Below are 18,125 nucleotides of genomic sequence, written 5' to 3'. Positions count from 1 at the left end.
CGCACGGACAAAATCAACTGTGATTACGGACATGCATCAAGATCGACGAAACACTCCTAGGAGGTGGAGGTTCTTCTGGATTTTACCATTCAGGTTTGGCAAACGAATGTTGTGTGTACGAGTTCTTCCACTTAACATATTCCTTTTTTTGCGAAATGAAAAGAACAGACCAGACGTGTAATTATGTGCTGACCCTGTCTTTGCATCTGCTCATTTTACGTGCCCTAAGCGGGTTTCATACCTATTTTTCCGAGTGCTGTCTCTTCCTCAAATCTATTGGTAATTCTTACCAACGTACTGTGAGTGTGTCATCTGATTTGGGAGGAAAAAGAAGATGAGTCCGCCTTCGAGTTTGAAGAACTAGTGGCAATGCGTTTTGGAGGCAAAGTCGTGCACTTCAATATTTTAGAGATTCTTTTCAAGAGCAAAATTTGGTTGATTTCTTGACGCAGACTCTGTGCAACGGCAGTTCTGTGCGGGACTTGAACCGTTGCTGAAACGTTTCAGTGGCCAAAAGAGTGGAGACGCATTTCTATGACGTGATACGTTGGTCCATGGACAAATTTTTATTGGATAGTAATACATCCAACCGAAGCACATTTTTTTTTTGCTAGGGCGACCAACTGGAAGGATTTTACTAGATAAGGGTTCCGAAGCGTTTGCAATTACGTGGACATTTGCGCTCGAAGTGCCGCAGTGGGACCCTTTTTTCCCTGAATAGAACTAGCGATGGTCCTACTTCAATTTCTAGTTGTCTTCACCAGTTATACTTTGTCTTAATCCAAACTTCTTTGTTCAGGCTTAAGCCTTCTGTCTCAAACATGGGCGCCCCTAGCAGTGCTCTTTGGGACTTTTGCGGGTTTGTGAATGGCAGCTCATTTCGGACCAAATACTTCTTCGATGACTCCACTATGACTTTAACCCCATGCGGAGAGTTTGCACTTGTCGTGACTCAATCATTTCCTTTGTTATTTTTCACTATCTCGAACATGATGTTAATATCGGTGAGTCAGATTTGATTTTTACTAGATTCGCTCTATCATTTCGACTTTTAAAATTCAGACAGGGTTCCCGAGGTTTGAAGAACACTCAGTCATCTCTCGGATCTTCACTTCTAAAATATTTATCAGTGTCGTTACGGTCATCTCAATGACTGCTTCTTTTCCTGTTACTCTTCTTACAAGATTCCATGTAAAACCAGTACTGCTAATTGAATACGGGATTTTGGCTTTTATATGGACAACTTTCGCTTCTTTGTGGACGTATTCAAAAATAGCTAAGAGGTACGTTTTTTTTTTGAATTATCTGTTTCATCCCATCATCCATCTATCTCTCTTATTTCATCTCATGCTGCTCTAAAATGTATTTTCAACAGTTTATGGTGCAAAGGTAGTTGGGGAGGAGACAGAGAGAGGGGTTTCACTGAACTCTGCTGCAATCGACTATACTTAGGCAAAAAAAAAAAAAATTCCTTAAGCAGAAATACCGCTCTTGACTGTCAAATGTCTTTTTGTCTTTCCCTTTTGAGAAGAACTGACGAAAGTATTCCTGATTCGTGGAGACACGCTATTATAATTCCTCTCCACAAGAAGCTATCCGTTCCGGAACCCAATAATTACCGAAGAATATCATTGCTGCGTATAATGTACAGGTTAGGAAAAAAGTAAGAAAAAACAGAGGTTTTTGATCGCGACGGATCGGTTTTTGTAAGGAGAGTTTAAGTGTGGTATTCTAAAGCCTCTTTCGATTCTCCTCATCGAGACCGTCTTCTCAACGCGCGTGCGGTTGTGGTATTCCAGGAAAGTTAATGCGCCTATTTGAAGAAATGAACAGAAGAACAACTGCTGCTGTTCGAACACCAGCCAGATTCACTTCATAGTTTGAAGTGGAAACTGGAGTAAAACAAGAGGCTGTCGCGGGACCTTTTTTGTTCAACTTTGCTGTCGATGATATCATGCGAAGAACAGTTGAACAACGATTAATGACGATTGATGTGGTTCTTGCGCCATTTGGATGTTCCTTTTCCGACATATTCGCCGACGATGTTGTGATATTTGCTACAAACATGTTGTCGGCCTTGTTTCAGAATTAGCTGCAGCTTACGGTTTACGACTCCGCCCTGATAAATGTAAGGAGGTGTGGGTCTCGTCGAGACCCTCAGCGGAATCAGGATAAACGCCCAACCAACTTGTAGAAAAATTCTGTTGTTTGGGTTGCATGTTGAAAAACGACGGCAGCTACGAGAGAGATATTCAACAGGTTGGCTTCTGCATTCAATTCACCCCACACCCAACGAAGTCATGCTCCGAGTCTACCTATTCGCAGTTCGCCCCATAGATGCGATAGTCGCACCCGATGCTCGACCCCTTCATTTTTGGACGGTTCGAGGAGGGACCTCTTCACTTTTGGACGATTGGCGAAGGGATCCTCATCACTTGAGCCTCACTCCATGAGTTAGAGAAATAGAGAGGAGACAGACGCTCCTCAGGTGAAGAGGGTCTTTCTCCTTCCTGTCGCATCTATGATTCGCCTCATCATGATGTACAGATCGTAGACTTGGGCAGCAGCGTTAACAGCGATGGAGAAGCTCCAATGCAGGGAAAGGAAGCTGTTCAGACAGATGCTTAGCTACTTTTAGCCAATCTTATGCCATTACCAAGAGTTCTACTCAGAAGTAGATGTGGTGTACCCGAGGATGACGCAAGAGAAACGTCAACATCTTATCCAGCCGTCTAAACTAGCCACAGGAATCCGTCTTTCCTTCCTTGGTCACAATATAAGGAGACCATCGGATCGGCTTGGCTGAGTTGCCTTGAGGTTGCTCCCACATCCAAACTGGAGAAGGCCACCCGATCTTAAAGGAGAGTTCTGGACTGAAGTGATGAAGGAAGACTTGAAGAAACTCTGCTTTGGCAGCCAGTTCAGACGTGAAGTAAGGTTTCGCAGAATATGGGGCAAGGACGGATGGACAGATTCTGTGAGTCCCCTAGCTGAACATTGAACAGGCGGGCTCAAATACGTTCAGGGATGAAGATGCAGATAATCAACGTTAGGCCATAATATCCGCCCACCGCTTAAGTCAAGTAAGTCAAGCACCGAAAGTAATAGGATTTTCAATGACCCTTGTTGTATCCTTTTCCGCGCCGCTTCGAGCGAACACTGAATTCCACTGAATTGCCGGTCGCTGTCAAGTGAACTCCAACAGGCCGCTTTATCCAGACTTCTGCGATATCTGCATGCATCGTTTGCTGCATTGCAGGAAACACGCATCAGGGATCACACTCTGATCAGTATCGACAATTACACTATCTACTGCGGCGATACTTATGAAAGGAAAGTAGGAGGCTACGCAATAGCTGTTAGGAACGATTATTGCGACCTGGTGGAGGAGTTTGGATCAACGCGTCAAGATGCGCCTTTGTACGATTGCGGGATCGCAGAGGACTCAAACTCTGGATCGTATCTACGGAGACCGCTGAGGATTAGAACAAGGAAGCGTTTTATGAATAACTCAATACGTTGATATCTAAGATACCAATCCAGCAGGCGGTAATTGTCGGAAATGATGCGAATGCAAAGATGGAACCTGAACAACAATCCGATGTGCTTGGAAAATGGCTCTATCCAATAGAGCAGGCATCGGACAACGGAACTAGTCTTTGTTTGTGCGCGATCTCTTGCTCCCGTCGAGGCGAACTGACGAAAGTATTCCTGATTCGTGGAGACACGCTATTATAATTCCTCTCCACAAGAAGCTATCCGTTCCGGAACCCAATAATTACCGAAGAATATCATTGCTGCGTATAATGTACAAGGTTTTTGAGCGGATCATCCTGGACCGACTAATCCGAAATTGCGAAGAAACTACCCGTGACGAGCAAGCCAGCAAGCAAGTGGAAGCTGGAGTGACACAAGGGGCCGTGGAGGGACCCTTTCTTTCCAATTTTGTCGTCGATGACATAATACGAAGAACAGTTGAGCAGTGTCCCGCAGATGTCATTTCAGCACTTTCTGCACGTCCCCTGGTGGATCTGAGTACGCTGACGATGGTATATTCGCTTCTAGCAGCGCGGAGCTACAGCAGATTGTTAACCATGTATCGAAATTAGATGTTGCGTACGGACTGCGACTCCGCTCTGATAAATGCAAGTAAATGTGGGTCTCCTCGAGGCCCTCAACGGGAATCACGGTGGATGGGCAACCTATCAAACTCGAGGATGAGTTCTGTTATTTGTGCTGTATGCTGAAAAACGCTGATGTCAGCTACGAGAGAGATATTCAGCAAAGATGCGCTAAAGCTAACTCGGCATTTAACTTATTGACGAAGTGCGTGTGGTTGATCCCCATCGCCAACGAAGTCAAGCTGCGAGTTAACCTATCCGCAATTCGCTGTATCATGCTATACGGATCGGAGACTTGGGCAGCACCGCCGACGGTGATGGAAAAGCTTGACTGCATGGAGAGAAAGCTGTATAGATGACTGCTAAGCTACGTTTGACCGTTGGTGTGCCATAACGGGTGACACGTGGAAAACGTCAACATCTTGGCCGGCCTACCGAAGTAGGCATGCAAAACCGTCTTTGTTTCTTTGGTCATGTTATGAGAGTTGTAAAAGAAAGTTCTGGACGGAGGTGGTGAAGGAAGATCTGAGGACACTTGGCATTGACAGGCAGTTGGGTCGAGACGTGAAATTCTGCCGCTTGTGGAATAACGCGGATGGGTAGATTCTATCCGAACTCTAGCTGAAGATCGAACAGGATGTGCTCGAGTTCAAGGACGACACACCACGGCGAAGATGCGGATAGCCGCGTTAAGCCGTAACACCCGCCCTCCGATTAAAGGCATCACCCCACGAATCTGGGGTGGTGCGGATTTCAGGTGGGGAGTTCCTATACGGGGTAGTAGATTATGGAGAGGAAGGTGATTCCGTCCATTTTTTTCCTAATTGTCGTAAAAAACGGCCCGGAAGATGCGGCGCATGCACAAGGGTGGCGCGCTCCGATCGAACTCCTTGTAGAAAATAGCGCGCCGGAACGCTCGAAGTCGTATCTTCAGGGCCGTTTTTTACGGCAATTAGGAAGAAATAGACGGAATCACCCTCCTCTCCATAATCTACGATCTATAGGCATAACCCACCCGAAACCCGCACCACCCCAGACTCGTGGAGTGATGCCTTTAAACTAATGTAAGTCATGTTTACCTGTCGTGGTTAAAATGGTTAATTCATTCCACTCACAGCTGGAAATAGCAGTTTTGGCATTATGTTATCCCCATAATGTTTGTTCACTTGATCATCGTGGTATAGTCGGATCAAAACGACAAGAATTCCGTTGCGTCACGGATTGCGTTGCGTTGCGTTTTGATAGTTGCGTTAGCGGTTGTGCTCGAACCAGCGTGGTAGAGCTAGCGGTTAGGATCGAGGTGGGATCATCACCAATTATAGCGATGAGTGTTGCTAGCAAGGGTTCTTCCCTATTCTAAACGCTCCTTCGCACCGCTTCTAGCGCACCCGCTTTCGCAACTGAACCTAGCTTCATGCCATTCTGACTCGACTATGTGCGCTAAAAAGCTTGCTTTAATGTAGGTCAAGAACTGTAAAAGATAGACATTCTTTAGAGGAATTCCAGCGTTCCCTCTGATTTTTTCCCTGCCACCATGATCCTTTACATATGTTTCCGATCTAAGCCCATCTTAGGCTCATCCCGTTTTTCTTCTACAAGTTTGTTGTCTTTGTTCTTTTTGAAATAGTGAATTAATGCATATAGGTGGCACAAGCGGTTAAAGCTGTTTACAGCAAGTGCTGTGGCTTTCTGCTGAGATTTTCTCTCTTTGCAGCTGGACACGCACTCGTGGTCTCACCATCGCAACATTCTTTGCCTCAAAAGTTTTCTATTTAATCACTATCAACAGATGGATCCTCTATGGATTCAATGATCCGAGGACTTACATACTTTTTGGGGTGTCGATGGCTCATATATTTGGATCTGTCGTAAACTTCATTGAATGGAGGCAATATAAGTGAGTTTTTTTCCTGGGTACTTGTAAGATATGGCTACTAAAGTATAATCTTTTTCAGAACTCTGCAACGTCTTAGATCAGATAGCGACGGTTACCTTCAACTTCAAGGATGTTCTGATGAATCTGCTGGGTTCTTGTCGCGGATTTTTTTCTGTTGGACCAATGTGCTAATTCAAAAAGGCGGGAAACTGCAGCTACATTCGGTTGGTGTGATTGGCACTAGAGGTTCTTGTGGAATAAAGCAAATGTGTGGTCTAGATCGACGATGTTTTTCTTCTGCCACCTTCGCTTGAAGTAGCTAGGATTGAGCATGAAATGGTGGAAAACTCTCCGACCTTCTTTTCTGATGGCCAACATTTCTCTCTGTCTTCGTAAGTTGCATTAGGAAAATTTGAAACTCCCTCTAGATTTCTGCCATTTGATCCGGTAGAGATTCACTCCAACCAATTCAGAGCTCTTTTATCCACCTACGGATTCGCTTTCTTTTCACTTGGCATACTTCGATTGGCGTCCGATGGATTCACATTTGCTGGTCCTATTTTGCTCCACGTACTTGTTGAAATTTTGGAGAACCCCGCCCCAAATGTGGGTTTTAGGGAATCTAGCATTTTTCGGTTTGTATTCACTGCAGGAGCTTTCCAGTCACTTGGTTTCGTATATGCTGGTCTCATGGTGCTTTGCTCTTTTCTTGCAGCTCTCTTCTCGGCAAATTTCTTTTTCTACATGCAAAAAATCAGTCTGAAGCAAGTTTTTGTTCGTGAGATTCTGGTAAACTATCTCCGTTATTAGGAACTGCTTTTTTATCCTCAGAAATAATAGTTGGCTTCTGTGGAACTTTTCGAGAAACCAAATGTTCAGAGTTCGTACGGCTACTGTTACAGCTATATATGACAAGTTGCTAATGGTGCCTGTAAGCGAAATGAGCAAGTTTTCTTCAGGTACACTACTATTTCGTGGTACGGTGAATTCCGAGGGATGCAATATTATCATTAGACATTCTCTTACCTATACATTTACAAACCTAGTAGGTAAAATGCTTCATATTATTGGAAGCTGAAATCTGCGATGTTTTCGAAATCCATTTTTCAATAACATAAACGCAATAGTACAATAGGTTTGTTATGGTTATGGAAGCGTCTTATAACGTTAGCTGCCGGAGGGTTCTTTGACTACATAATAATTGCATCCGTAGCATTAATTACATAACACCAAACTGCGCCTCATCTCCCAGACTTTATCTACATTGGACTAGGTATAACCTGTGATCTTATGCATGAGATGCGGTAATGAATATGAAACAGTTTGTCCGGCATATTTCTTAACAAGAACATTTAAAGAAGGAATTAGTTGACGGAGGAACTCAAAGACACAACAGAACATTTTTGTGCTTGGATGCTTGGAGACAGGGCCACACAAGTGATTGAGAAGGGTGTACTTGGCTCATTTCTTATATCCGGTCATTATAATTGTAGCAACACTGCTACTATTTTGAAGATGAGTGTATGATAATATTTAGTTATAGATTGCTTTTCATTCAGAATTGGAAATGTTTGCTTGGCCGTGTGCATCCGATCACCTATTTCTTGCTCTGACAAAGGCGATTCTTCTGAACGTTAAACTGTTAATTCAGTCAGCACACGCAACGTATCCAAAGCTCAATACTTAATTTGTATAAAAAAGTTCTCTTCCTCATTGACTGAAACCTTCTTCGTCCTAGCTAGTTTCCTTCAGTCCAAAAAGCATCTTAATTCAGGAATGATCCTTAATTTTATCTCTACCGATGTTGATCGTATCGTCAACTTTTGCAATTCATTTCACGCGTTTTGGAGTTTACCTGTTCAGCTGGGTATTGCTCTGTACTTACTATATAGAGAGGTTCCATTATCTTTAGTTCTGGTACCCGTCGCTATAGCTCTGAGTTTGTGAGTTCAGGTTGGCATGGCATTTCTTGCCGGTGTAATGGTGGCTATAATTTTAATTCCCCTTAATAAAAAGGTCACAGATAGTATTGGGCGAATGTCAGTCAAGTTGATGCATTGGAAGGATCAAAGGATCAAAGTTCGTTGTTTTCTTTACACACTTTTGTAATTTTTTAATTTCTATTTGAAAACAAAACAAAATTCCTCAGCTGGTTCGAGAAACAATAGAAGGAATCCGAGCTCTGAAAGCCTCTGCATGGGAGCATTGCTTCGAGAAGAAAATAAATGAGATGAGGGAAAAGGAACTAAAGTATTTGAAGGTAAGCACATGTTATTCAGTTAGGCGAATTTATTCAGTAACTTTTCCGGCATCCAACAATAATGGTTCAAAGAGATTGTTTCAGGCTCGCAAATATCTCGATGCTGTTTGTGTGTACTTATGGGCTTCTGCTCCTCTTCTAATCACTATTTCTATCCTCACGGCATATACTCTTAGCCTTCACGAAAAGCTTACGGCTGCAAAAGTGTGGCTTTAAATGTTGTATTATTTTGAAGTTCTTTTTAATTCATGCATTTGTAGGCATTCACTTGCTTGGCACTAGTAAACATCCTTATAATGCCACTCAATGCTTTTCCTTGGGTGTTGAATGGCCTAGTAGAGGCTCTAGTGTCTCTTAGAAGACTGATGCGCCTCTTTGCACTAAACAACATGGATGTGCATGATGTTTATACACTTTCAGGAGGTTTCTTGATATCTTGCTCAAATATATTGAAAATCTACTTTTCGTTCCAGATAAAGACACTTTGATGTACGTCAGAGAAGGGAATTTCTTCTGGAGAGGTTCGAAACAAGCCATAAGCGGAGTTTCATTTTATGGGAAGAAGGTACTGCGTCTTTCGCCACATAAGGTATTTCATATTTTTGAGTTGTTTAGGGCAAAATCATCGGAATAACTGGAGATGTTGGGAGTGGCAAATCGACGCTTTTACTAGGTGCATCTTCATTTTCTATCGTATTCATTTCACGCTTTATATTAATTCATCTCCACATTTGTTTTTTCTCATCAACCCTACATTCCATGTTTAGTGAGATGTTTGCTAATAAACTACCTTACTCGTTCGTAATTTATTCACGTAGTGTGGTTGCAGGCTTACTGGGCGAGACGAAGTCTCTCACAGAATGTATAGGAATCACTCAAGATAGCGTTTCTAATGGAATTGGCTACTTGGGACAAGAACGATGGCTTTATCGAGGTGAATCATCTAAATCTTATATGATCTAATAAATTCAAATAAATTACCTGGTGCCCTTCCGAATACTGGAACATTTGAAGAACAAGAGAAATATAGAAGACCAACTTCGATGTGAGATTCCGAGCTCACCGCTGGACTTACAAAATCTGCGCGGATTGCACGGGTTGTCGTAGGCATAGCCAGGGTCACCGAAGCCCCTTTACGGCTATAGCGCACCTCTGAGAAAAAATAAATAAATGCCAGCTCACATACAATCGCTGCAGGTTTTAGAGATTTCAAGAGTCTTGTTTATTCATATGACTTCATTCGTTCTCTCTTCATCTTTAAAGGAAACTTGATTCCATAATTTAAGTGCATGTACCATCATGTTATTCCATTAATTCATTATGTTTATTATCGTCATTTAAAAAATGAGCATGTCTGTATACGAGCAACGAATCTACTTGGAAGATAGGGGGAGAAGAGGAGGCTATTAGCATTAAAGGCAGTTGTTTTCCAAAACTGCGCTTGTAAGGTTTCATATAACGACTTGGGACACCAATCTACTAAGTCCGCTTATTACACCAATTTGATTGGGTAGGGGAGTTATGAAAAAAGCGGCAAACACCATAAAAAAACCTTGTACACAAATTTTGATCGAAGAGGTATCTTTAAAGCAGTAAGGTGCTAGTGCTCAAGCATGCAACCCATTCTTTATAAAGCAAATTGATGATGTCGCTTCTGAAAAAAATGAGTGTTACTTCTTTTGAAGACTTCAGTCGCCCCTACCTACTGTTGTTTGAAAGAGACCAAAGGAAGGTACTCTGGTATAGGTCTACATATGCTAAAGAAAGGTAGAAGAGTGGACTTGGATTTCTGGTCGTGAAAGTCTGAAAGAAAAGATAGAACTAGCTTTGGAAAACGGAAGCTGTACGCAGTTGGTGATGTACTTATCGGAATTTAGCCTATCAGAGTTGATGATTCCAAGAACACGGATTCTATGGGGTGTGTGAAGTTCATGTTTGTGGAGAAAAAAAAGGCAGTTTTGAAGCTCTTTAGAGTGACTGAGCATGACTGTTTTTTTTTATCCCTCAGATACATGTCTTCTGTCTCGTTGCGAATTCTTCATGTTTCCATTGGTTATAATAATAATACTAAAATGTTTTCTAAAGCTGAAATAAAATGTTCTCTGTAGCTCATATGTATCACGTCTTCTATTTCTGATAAAATATAAGCATCTTAGAAGGCAATACGTAAAGGTTGCAGTTGTTTTGAATTCCTCTCCACTGAGTGGTTGGAGATATCTGAGTAAATTTGTGGATTTACTGGGAAATTTACTTTCACTGCTGGTTAAAGGCATCACCCCACGAATCTGAGGTGGTGCAGATTTCAGGTGGAGTATTCGTATACGGGATGGGAGCCTATGGAGAGGGGGGTGATTCCGTCCATTTCTTCCTAATTCCCGTAAAAAACGGCACGGAAGATGCGGCGCCGCACAAGGCTGGCGCGCTCCAGTCGAATTCCCTGTAGAAAATAGTGCTCCAAAACGTCTGAAGCCATATTTTTTACGGCAATTAGAAGAAATGGGCGGAATCACCCCCCTCTCCTTAGTCTTCCATCCTGTATACGAATACTCCACCTGAAATCCGTACCACCTCAGATTCGTGGAGTGATGCCTTTAAGAGGAATTCAACATGGTTGGGCACGTGACTGCTCTGTTTCAAGAATCACAGTTCCCAATGCAAGGTGACTGGTGGTGCAGAATAAGGTGACTAAACGACCACAACCAGCCCGCTGATCTGACACGACCCTCTCGAATATGTCCCGCTTAAAACAGAAAAGGAGATTTAGGACCGCGCCTGGAATTTGAGTAACTTAATATTACGTGGTCCGAACGGTTTACACGTAATTTTTCCAGAATTTCTTTTCTTTTTAAAGGTGCTCGTAATGTATGAATAGTGTTAGATTAAGAAGATTGTTAGTAGAGCACTTCACTTTGAAGAATACTTCTAGTTGTACTTCCTAGAAGGCTTCTCTGCAAGCCATGTGAACTATAAGATTCAAATTTCTTACTGTCATTGTCTTTCAGTTTTTTTTTTTTTTTGGAAATTGAAACTTGAAGTTGAAAATAGGTTTTCTCCTCATCTAACGATTGAAAAAGGGGAATGTGAAATGAGAAACCCAGAATCCAAAAAAAGTAAAATTTTCAATTTTTCAATCTAGATTCCAAGAAAAACTAAAAGTCTCCAAAAATACTAGATTTATTTGTTTTGTACAGCAGAGTCTTTACGAAGGCGTCTTGAAGTATTTATCGAAGTGCTGAAGTTGTGAAGTTGTTAACGATCTTCCGAACGTAACAACACATAATCTAAGTTTCTCTTTTTTTTTGGTAATCAAATATTAAATTCGCGTAAATTGGTACGGACTGTTGAGAACTAAATAATGTTGAGCTGCTAATCTGTTAGGTGCAGTTCTAAGTTTTTTCCTATGCAAAAAAAAATTGTCCAGTGGGAGATCTAACTCTCGACCGGTGAAAGTTCGACATTCCTTGAATCTTGGCATACTGATTTGCAACTTTTCGATTGTCAAGGTGAGACAAGAGCCAAGATTACGATTACGATTAGCCATAACAGTCTTCATTACGGCTAACGTTTCCTTGCTGTCGCCTTCTTCAGTCAAAGTCAACATTCAAGTCACAATATTTGCAACATATCCTCTCAAATACCTAATCCAGAACAATTGATCATTCCCTAAGATATTACCCCCGAAACCAAGGACCAGAGCCCAAATCGTTCTGCTTCCCTCAGTTGTCTCAGTGCACAGTGGGAATATACTGCACTGAATTACTCGAGCAAGATCAATTTTTGTTTGCCTTTCATAATCGACCACTTTAGTAGAGCGATTCGGGCTAGTCTCGTGAAGGACGGTCCCGAGGACCATGTGAGAATTGTGGAAGTACCCCCCACAAATCTCAAGAAGCAATAAAAACAACTAAAAAAATTGAAATAGAATGTACGATCGCTGGCGTCTAATTCCAGGCTGTGTAATATGTCCATTTGGCAAGGAAGGCGACTGCATGATTTCTGGTATAGTTTATCTAATTTCCTGAAATCTCACCGCAGACAATGTCATGAAAATGCTCCTTCCTACATTGCTGCCACGATCCTACCGTACGAACCCGAAATTATAGCTCGCAGAACTCTAGAGGCGTTGTGGATAAATCCAAAAGGTTCTAAAGCATCGTTGTCGTGATGTTAGCGGGCCTTGCGGAGGTCATCACGGCAACGAGGCTATTGAGGTTAGCGCAATCATTTTTGCTTCGATTCTTGGTTCCGGGTGTAATATCTTTGAAGATGATGACTTATTCTGGATCAGGCATTTGAGGGGATATATTGCAAATATTGTGACTTTCCAGGCTCTGACGAAGGCGACAACGCCGAAACGTTAGCCGTAATAAAGACTGTTAACAGTCTTAGCTCTTGCTTCACATTAATTTAACCATTAACATTAACCATCCTTCCCGCTCCTCTTTCCCCTCTTTACCTTCTTCTTGTCCTCCCCTCTTCCTTGTTCTATTCTCTTTCCTTTTCTCACCTCTTCTGTCTTTCCTTTCTCCTGTTTGACCCTCCTATATAGAAAAATTTACGGTGCACTTCATCCTAGTCACAATTTTTGTTTATATCTGTCGAATTTTAAGATGAAATTTAGGTACTGTGCGAGACAACATAACGGCTGGAAAGGATTTCGATGCTAAACTTTATGATGCTGTATTGAAAATGACCTGCTTACAGAGGGATATTAACGTTGGTTTTTTTTCTGCTTTGGTCAAGTCCTTTGTTCATCTTTATCTTCCCTTGGCTCTCTTTGGTCCATTCGCAACCCATTTTTTCTAGTTATCTAATTTCTTAGGATACAAGCTTGCTTTTTTTTGTTAATGATGCAATACGACAGAGAATATGCAAATTTAGCTTATGCCTGGCGGCGATCTGTACGAGATTTCTGATAGTGGTGCGACTTTAAGCGGCGGGCAACGCACTCGTGTTGCTCTAGCTAGAGCTCTTTATCAGGTTTAAGTTCTCTTCCGTTAGTAATTTAAAAAAGATTGAAGGCTTTTTTAAAGGACAATTCATTGTATCTTCTTGACGAACCGATTGCATCTCTTGATCGACGTGTTGCTGATTACGTTTGGGTAGAAGCGATTGAGAAGAGATTAAGAGATCGTGGCCGATTGGTAATTGTGGCAACTCATGATGCAAGAGTGCTAGCCAGAACTGATGAAATTATTGTGTTAGGAAGTGATGGTAAAGTTGCCAAAAAAGGTAAGATAAGCCATAACCTTGTGTGACCTCATACAGAAAATCAGATCGTTTCCTCTGCTAAGTTCAAAGATCAATGTTTTTTTCTTTCCTTACAGGCAGTCCTGAACAAATTCTTGGTACGGAGGTTATGAAACTTGGGGTTGACGAGGAGGAGTCGGGTGTTGAGACTGAACTGGAACGTGTTGTGCTCCAGGATGAGGAGAGGCAGGTAGTGTAGCTCTTCTTTGAACAGTATATTTTACAGTATATTTTAACTATATTGTTGTTTCCACTTCTTTCATCCTACAACAACTATCTATTTCCTACGACAGGTACGTTGGCTCAGAGGTGACATTATAACACCGATTACGATACCATTTGTTATCTGTTTTTCTATCAGCGTCAACATTCTCTAAAAAATAACGTATAATGAAGTATAGAAAGACCATAGCAGCATCCCTTGTGCTGTTTGCTTCGATCTCGGTGCAGCGATGTTTTGTGTAGGAGTTGTTTTTCATCATTTACATTTATCTACTCAGCTCATGGGAACACTGTGCTGTTAAAGCATACTGATTGTGATAGTTGCGAACGGTAAGTGGCATCCACTGCTGCACAATTTCGCAAGAAGGCGAGAAAGATAGAGTTTACCATCCCGTTCTTTTCGTCTCTCGCACAGAGTTCACATTTCCCGCTTCGCAACGCATTCATCATATAGAGCGGCACTGAAAGAGTATGAAGATTCCTTCAATGAATATGCAGAAACGAATCCCTAGCCTTCCAATTTTAGGTGGGACGGGTGCGAGCGTCCGTTGCCAATGCATACATCCAAGCTACAGGGCCCTTTCTTAGTGCCGTCATCTTAGTGGCTTTATGTTTGATGCAACTCTCAAAGAATGCTGCCGATTGGTGGTTGAGCAGATGGACCGAAGGTCAAAGTAACATTACGGAAAACTCTTCCTCTCCTGGTTTAAACCGCTTGTTGTTTGGTCCTAGAAATATTGAGTGAGTATCATTTCTTGACCATAACTTTCATGCCAACCGCAATAACTGATTCCATTGTAGTCTGCTGGAAGAAGAACAAATGGACCGCTCCATCTATTTCCTAATCGTTTATGCAGGCATAGCTACAGCTAACACAATATTCACATGCATTCGGGCATTCCTTTTTGCCTACGGTGGAATTCAAGCTGCTAGGCATCTCCACTCGAATCTACTCCACAAACTGCTCAAGGTAAAAGTTGTTTTGTGACTTCGGAATTTATTTTGTATGGGATTCACTTCTACTTCAGGCATCATTATCATGGTGGGATCGCACACCGTCTGGACGCGTGATCAATCGAATTTGTGCAGATGTCTATACTTGTGATGATAATTTGCCGTTTCAGGCTGGTATTTGGAACTTTAGAGGATCCTTTGTATTGTTGTAGGAATGGAGAATTCGATTATGTAAACAAACTGAATGCGTGACACATTCATTAACATTCATTTGCTCACTTTTTTCTTCCACTCATCACCTCTGCTACCTCACTTCACTTCACATGCGAATAATTCCTTCATTTCTCTTTATTTATAATACTGTACCTCCTTCCTTGAATATTCTGTTGTTCCCTCTTTGTAGTATTTCTTTTGATGAGGTATTTTTAGTTAAATATTCTTCTCGCTTCCCTTTCCAATCTGCTCGGAACGCTGGTGATCACAATTATGGGTTTGCCACTTATGACACCAGTCATTCTCATATTGTTGACAGTTTACTATTTCATTCAAAAGTACTACAGGTTGGTTTTGTTCTCTCATTTGTACAGGCCTCGATTCATTCTCAAGTTTAAGATTAACAACTGTCGAACTGAAACGCTTAACCTCTTTGAGTTTGTCCCCGTTTTATTCCCTCCTTTGTGACACAGTTAACGGACTTGTAACTATCAGGGCCCAGCGATTCGTGGAAAGGTGCAGATTTACCGTTGGCAATGTTTTTTTTCATAATCTTCATTTTCTTTCAACAACTGTAAGCTTGTCATTAAGATTCGCAAAGGAGCTGCGCGAAAGACTCACAGTAAACATAAGAGCACAATTTTCTACATTGGCCGCCAGTCAGTGGTTATCAGTCCGCCTGTCGCTGATTGCCGTAGGGATTGTCGCTGCGATATCTTTTTCAGCTGTGGTTCAACACCAGATTTTGGGGGTCGATTCGGGTAATCTCTCAAGATTTTGTTCTTCTTTTGCTACTTTTCACTAGGATCGTTAAGGTCTCGTTGCTCTCGCTATAACTTATGCTCTCTCATTAACAAGTCTGCTTAATGGTTTGTTGGGCTCATTCATTGAAACTGAGAAGGAAATGGTTGCTGTGGAAAGGATAAATGATTACCTCACTAATATTCCTGAAGAACAGAACGAGCACAAAGATGAGGCAGGCGTTCTACTTTTTATTCACATTACTTTTTTTATTTTTAAAAGCAGCAGTACTGAAAATGATACTCCTTACAAGCAGACATAGCAGTTAAGTCGATGTTTTAATTTTTGCAAAATTTCAGACTCATATGCAATTTGCGGGGAAAATTGAGTTCAAAAATGTGTTCCTGAGATACAGCAGATATTTACCTCTTGCTCTGGACGACATAAATATTTCTATAGAGGCTGGAGAGAAGGTAGCCATAATTGGAAGGACGGGAAGTGGAAAGTCGAGTTTATTCCAGGTAAGTTTCAGCATTCTTTTGTCTTTGTTTGAGCAAAACTCTTATCATGGAATTCTAGGCGTTACTACGCATGGTCTCTATTGAATCCGGACAGATATTACTTGACGGTGTTGATACTGCGTCATTATCTTTACCAGTACTTCGACGAATATTTGGTGTAGTGCCACAACATCCATTTATATTCAGGTCGGTGCGTTTGCAAATCTCAATCTTCTTCTTTGGAAGATTTGTATATCTTGCGCGTTTTTCAAGAGAATGCTCTCTTGTGTAGTGCGTATTAGATGTGTTACATTTTTTATCATCTAAATATCGCATTTGCAGCTGTTGACTCTTTTTCTTTTAACTTATTCTATTTTATGTTTCAGTGGATCTCTATACGAAAACTTGGCTATAGGTTGCGAGTACGTAACCGAAGATCAAGTTGCCAGCATTGCTCGAGTCACCCTCCTTGGTAGTTTTACTTTTTTGTTGTAATATGTTTGACCTGAAACGATAAGTGAATTTTACAGATTCTCTTATGACCAGAATTGGTGGGCTAAATGGTCAGATCGAGGAAAGCGGTAAAAATGTGTCCTTCGGGGAGCGGCAGATCATTTCAATTTGCCGAATTTTGTTGGCCAGATGTAAGGTAAGCGGAAGCTCTTAATTTTGCTCTCTTTCTTTATTCTGGAAAGATCAGGAGGAACCATCTCTGCATTCAAACGTGCTGGTGATTTATTTCTCTCTATTCGTTATTTTTCGCTGGTCTTTTGAGGTCTTCCTTTCTTTCTCGATGTTTCCGGATAATGTTCTGTAAGGTTACGTATGAATGCACTTTTGCGGTTAGTCTACTCGTGGGAATCCACATGCACGGAGACTCTTAAGCAGTTCCCAGATACCCTAAGAAAAAAGTTTCAAAGTGCTGTTTACCTGTCCTCCTCGACGTTTAACTGGTGCAAAAGTTGCCACCTAGATGTATGCTGTTCTCTGGATGGACGACGCCGTATTTCCGGCTTAATGTTCTCGTGACTCTCAACCACGGCGATCGTTATCCGAAAAGGGTTATCGATAATCATCAATTACTAGAGCCCGGAATGCGGGGCTGTATGACCAGCTGTGGCGAGCTTTAAGCACCTGGCGCGTACATGCGCTGCTCTTAGAAGTCCTACGCCTTACAAAGACCTTCACGTGGATCTAAAGTGCACCTACAAATTCAACCAACAACAGAATAATAACACGTTCCGCCTAAACTGATTCATATATTTATATGTATATTTTTTGGAGCACCACATATTATTTTATCGTTTTTCGCTTTGTCTCACTTTATTGGTCTATCATTATTTTAGAAAAATCCAAGTTGTTTGCAGTTTTTCTAATTGAACTGCCGTTGCCTCCTATATTTTGTAGCCCAATCTTGTTGATTTCTATATGTGTAATACATGTTGTCAAACACAATTTTGCTACTATCATTGATTTTGTTACATATGTCAACACATGTAGCAAAATCAATAATAGTAGCAAAATTTGAAAACGGTAATCACTGAAAATTTGATGCTTTTTAGGTAGTTTTGTACTTTCTTTTCTAGGTTGTCCTAATTGACGAAGCAACTTCCCATTTGGATGGTGCGGTTCATCGACAAATGATGTCTTTGATATCCACCCACTTACCGACAGCTACTGTAATCTGTATCACTCATGGTATGGATGGACTGTCAGACTTCGACGCTGTAGTCGAGATGGAAAATGGAAAGGTCATTAGCAAAGGGCCGCCCATTGTGGACAATATATCACATGAAGTTCTGTCGTAATGCTACGGCAAACTTCTTTTGGATGCATGTAAATAATATTTTGAAATGTTTCTAATTTTTCCTCTCTTTGAGAACGCGTCTAAAAAGTCTTCTCCTGTTTTGAAGAGTTTATTTGCTTATTAACATGCTTATTGTTTACAAAATCCATCAAAATTCATAAACCATTCTCCGTTCGAAATC

At 41.5% G+C, this 18,125-nt stretch overlaps 1 protein-coding gene across 2 annotated transcripts; it reads left to right on the top strand.

Annotated features, from left to right (window-relative positions):
- Positions 1-31: 31 nt before the first annotated feature.
- RB195_014823 (uncharacterized protein) lies at positions 32-17,945 on the top strand (the record flags this gene model as incomplete). Of its 2 annotated transcripts, XM_064205245.1 has the most annotated exons (33): positions 32-93; positions 800-1,004; positions 1,063-1,283; positions 5,836-6,018; positions 6,077-6,221; positions 6,277-6,389; positions 6,471-6,603; positions 6,661-6,761; positions 6,877-6,956; positions 7,772-7,893; positions 7,951-8,076; positions 8,147-8,257; positions 8,342-8,461; positions 8,518-8,680; positions 8,731-8,822; positions 8,873-8,930; positions 9,087-9,191; positions 12,879-12,973; positions 13,139-13,237; positions 13,291-13,489; positions 13,585-13,697; positions 14,256-14,470; positions 14,531-14,699; positions 14,758-14,853; positions 15,113-15,243; positions 15,296-15,412; positions 15,488-15,657; positions 15,712-15,872; positions 15,997-16,158; positions 16,217-16,344; positions 16,524-16,609; positions 16,668-16,786; positions 17,724-17,945. In XM_064205245.1, 33 exons carry the CDS (start codon positions 32-34, stop codon positions 17,943-17,945), a joined length of 4,422 nt encoding a protein of 1,473 aa, XP_064061125.1. The 2 variants fall into 2 exon arrangements, with proteins under 2 accessions (XP_064061125.1, XP_064061126.1); XM_064205244.1 differs by lacking the exon at positions 32-93 and having other exon boundaries at positions 822-1,004.
- Positions 17,946-18,125: the final 180 nt, after the last annotated feature.

Source organism: Necator americanus, chromosome V (genome assembly GCF_031761385.1).
Source record: "Necator americanus strain Aroian chromosome V, whole genome shotgun sequence".
In the NCBI taxonomy this organism is placed as follows: domain Eukaryota; kingdom Metazoa; phylum Nematoda; class Chromadorea; order Rhabditida; family Ancylostomatidae; genus Necator; species Necator americanus.
Note: the sequence above shows the minus strand (reverse complement) of the source record. Positions and strands in the feature narration are given on the sequence as shown.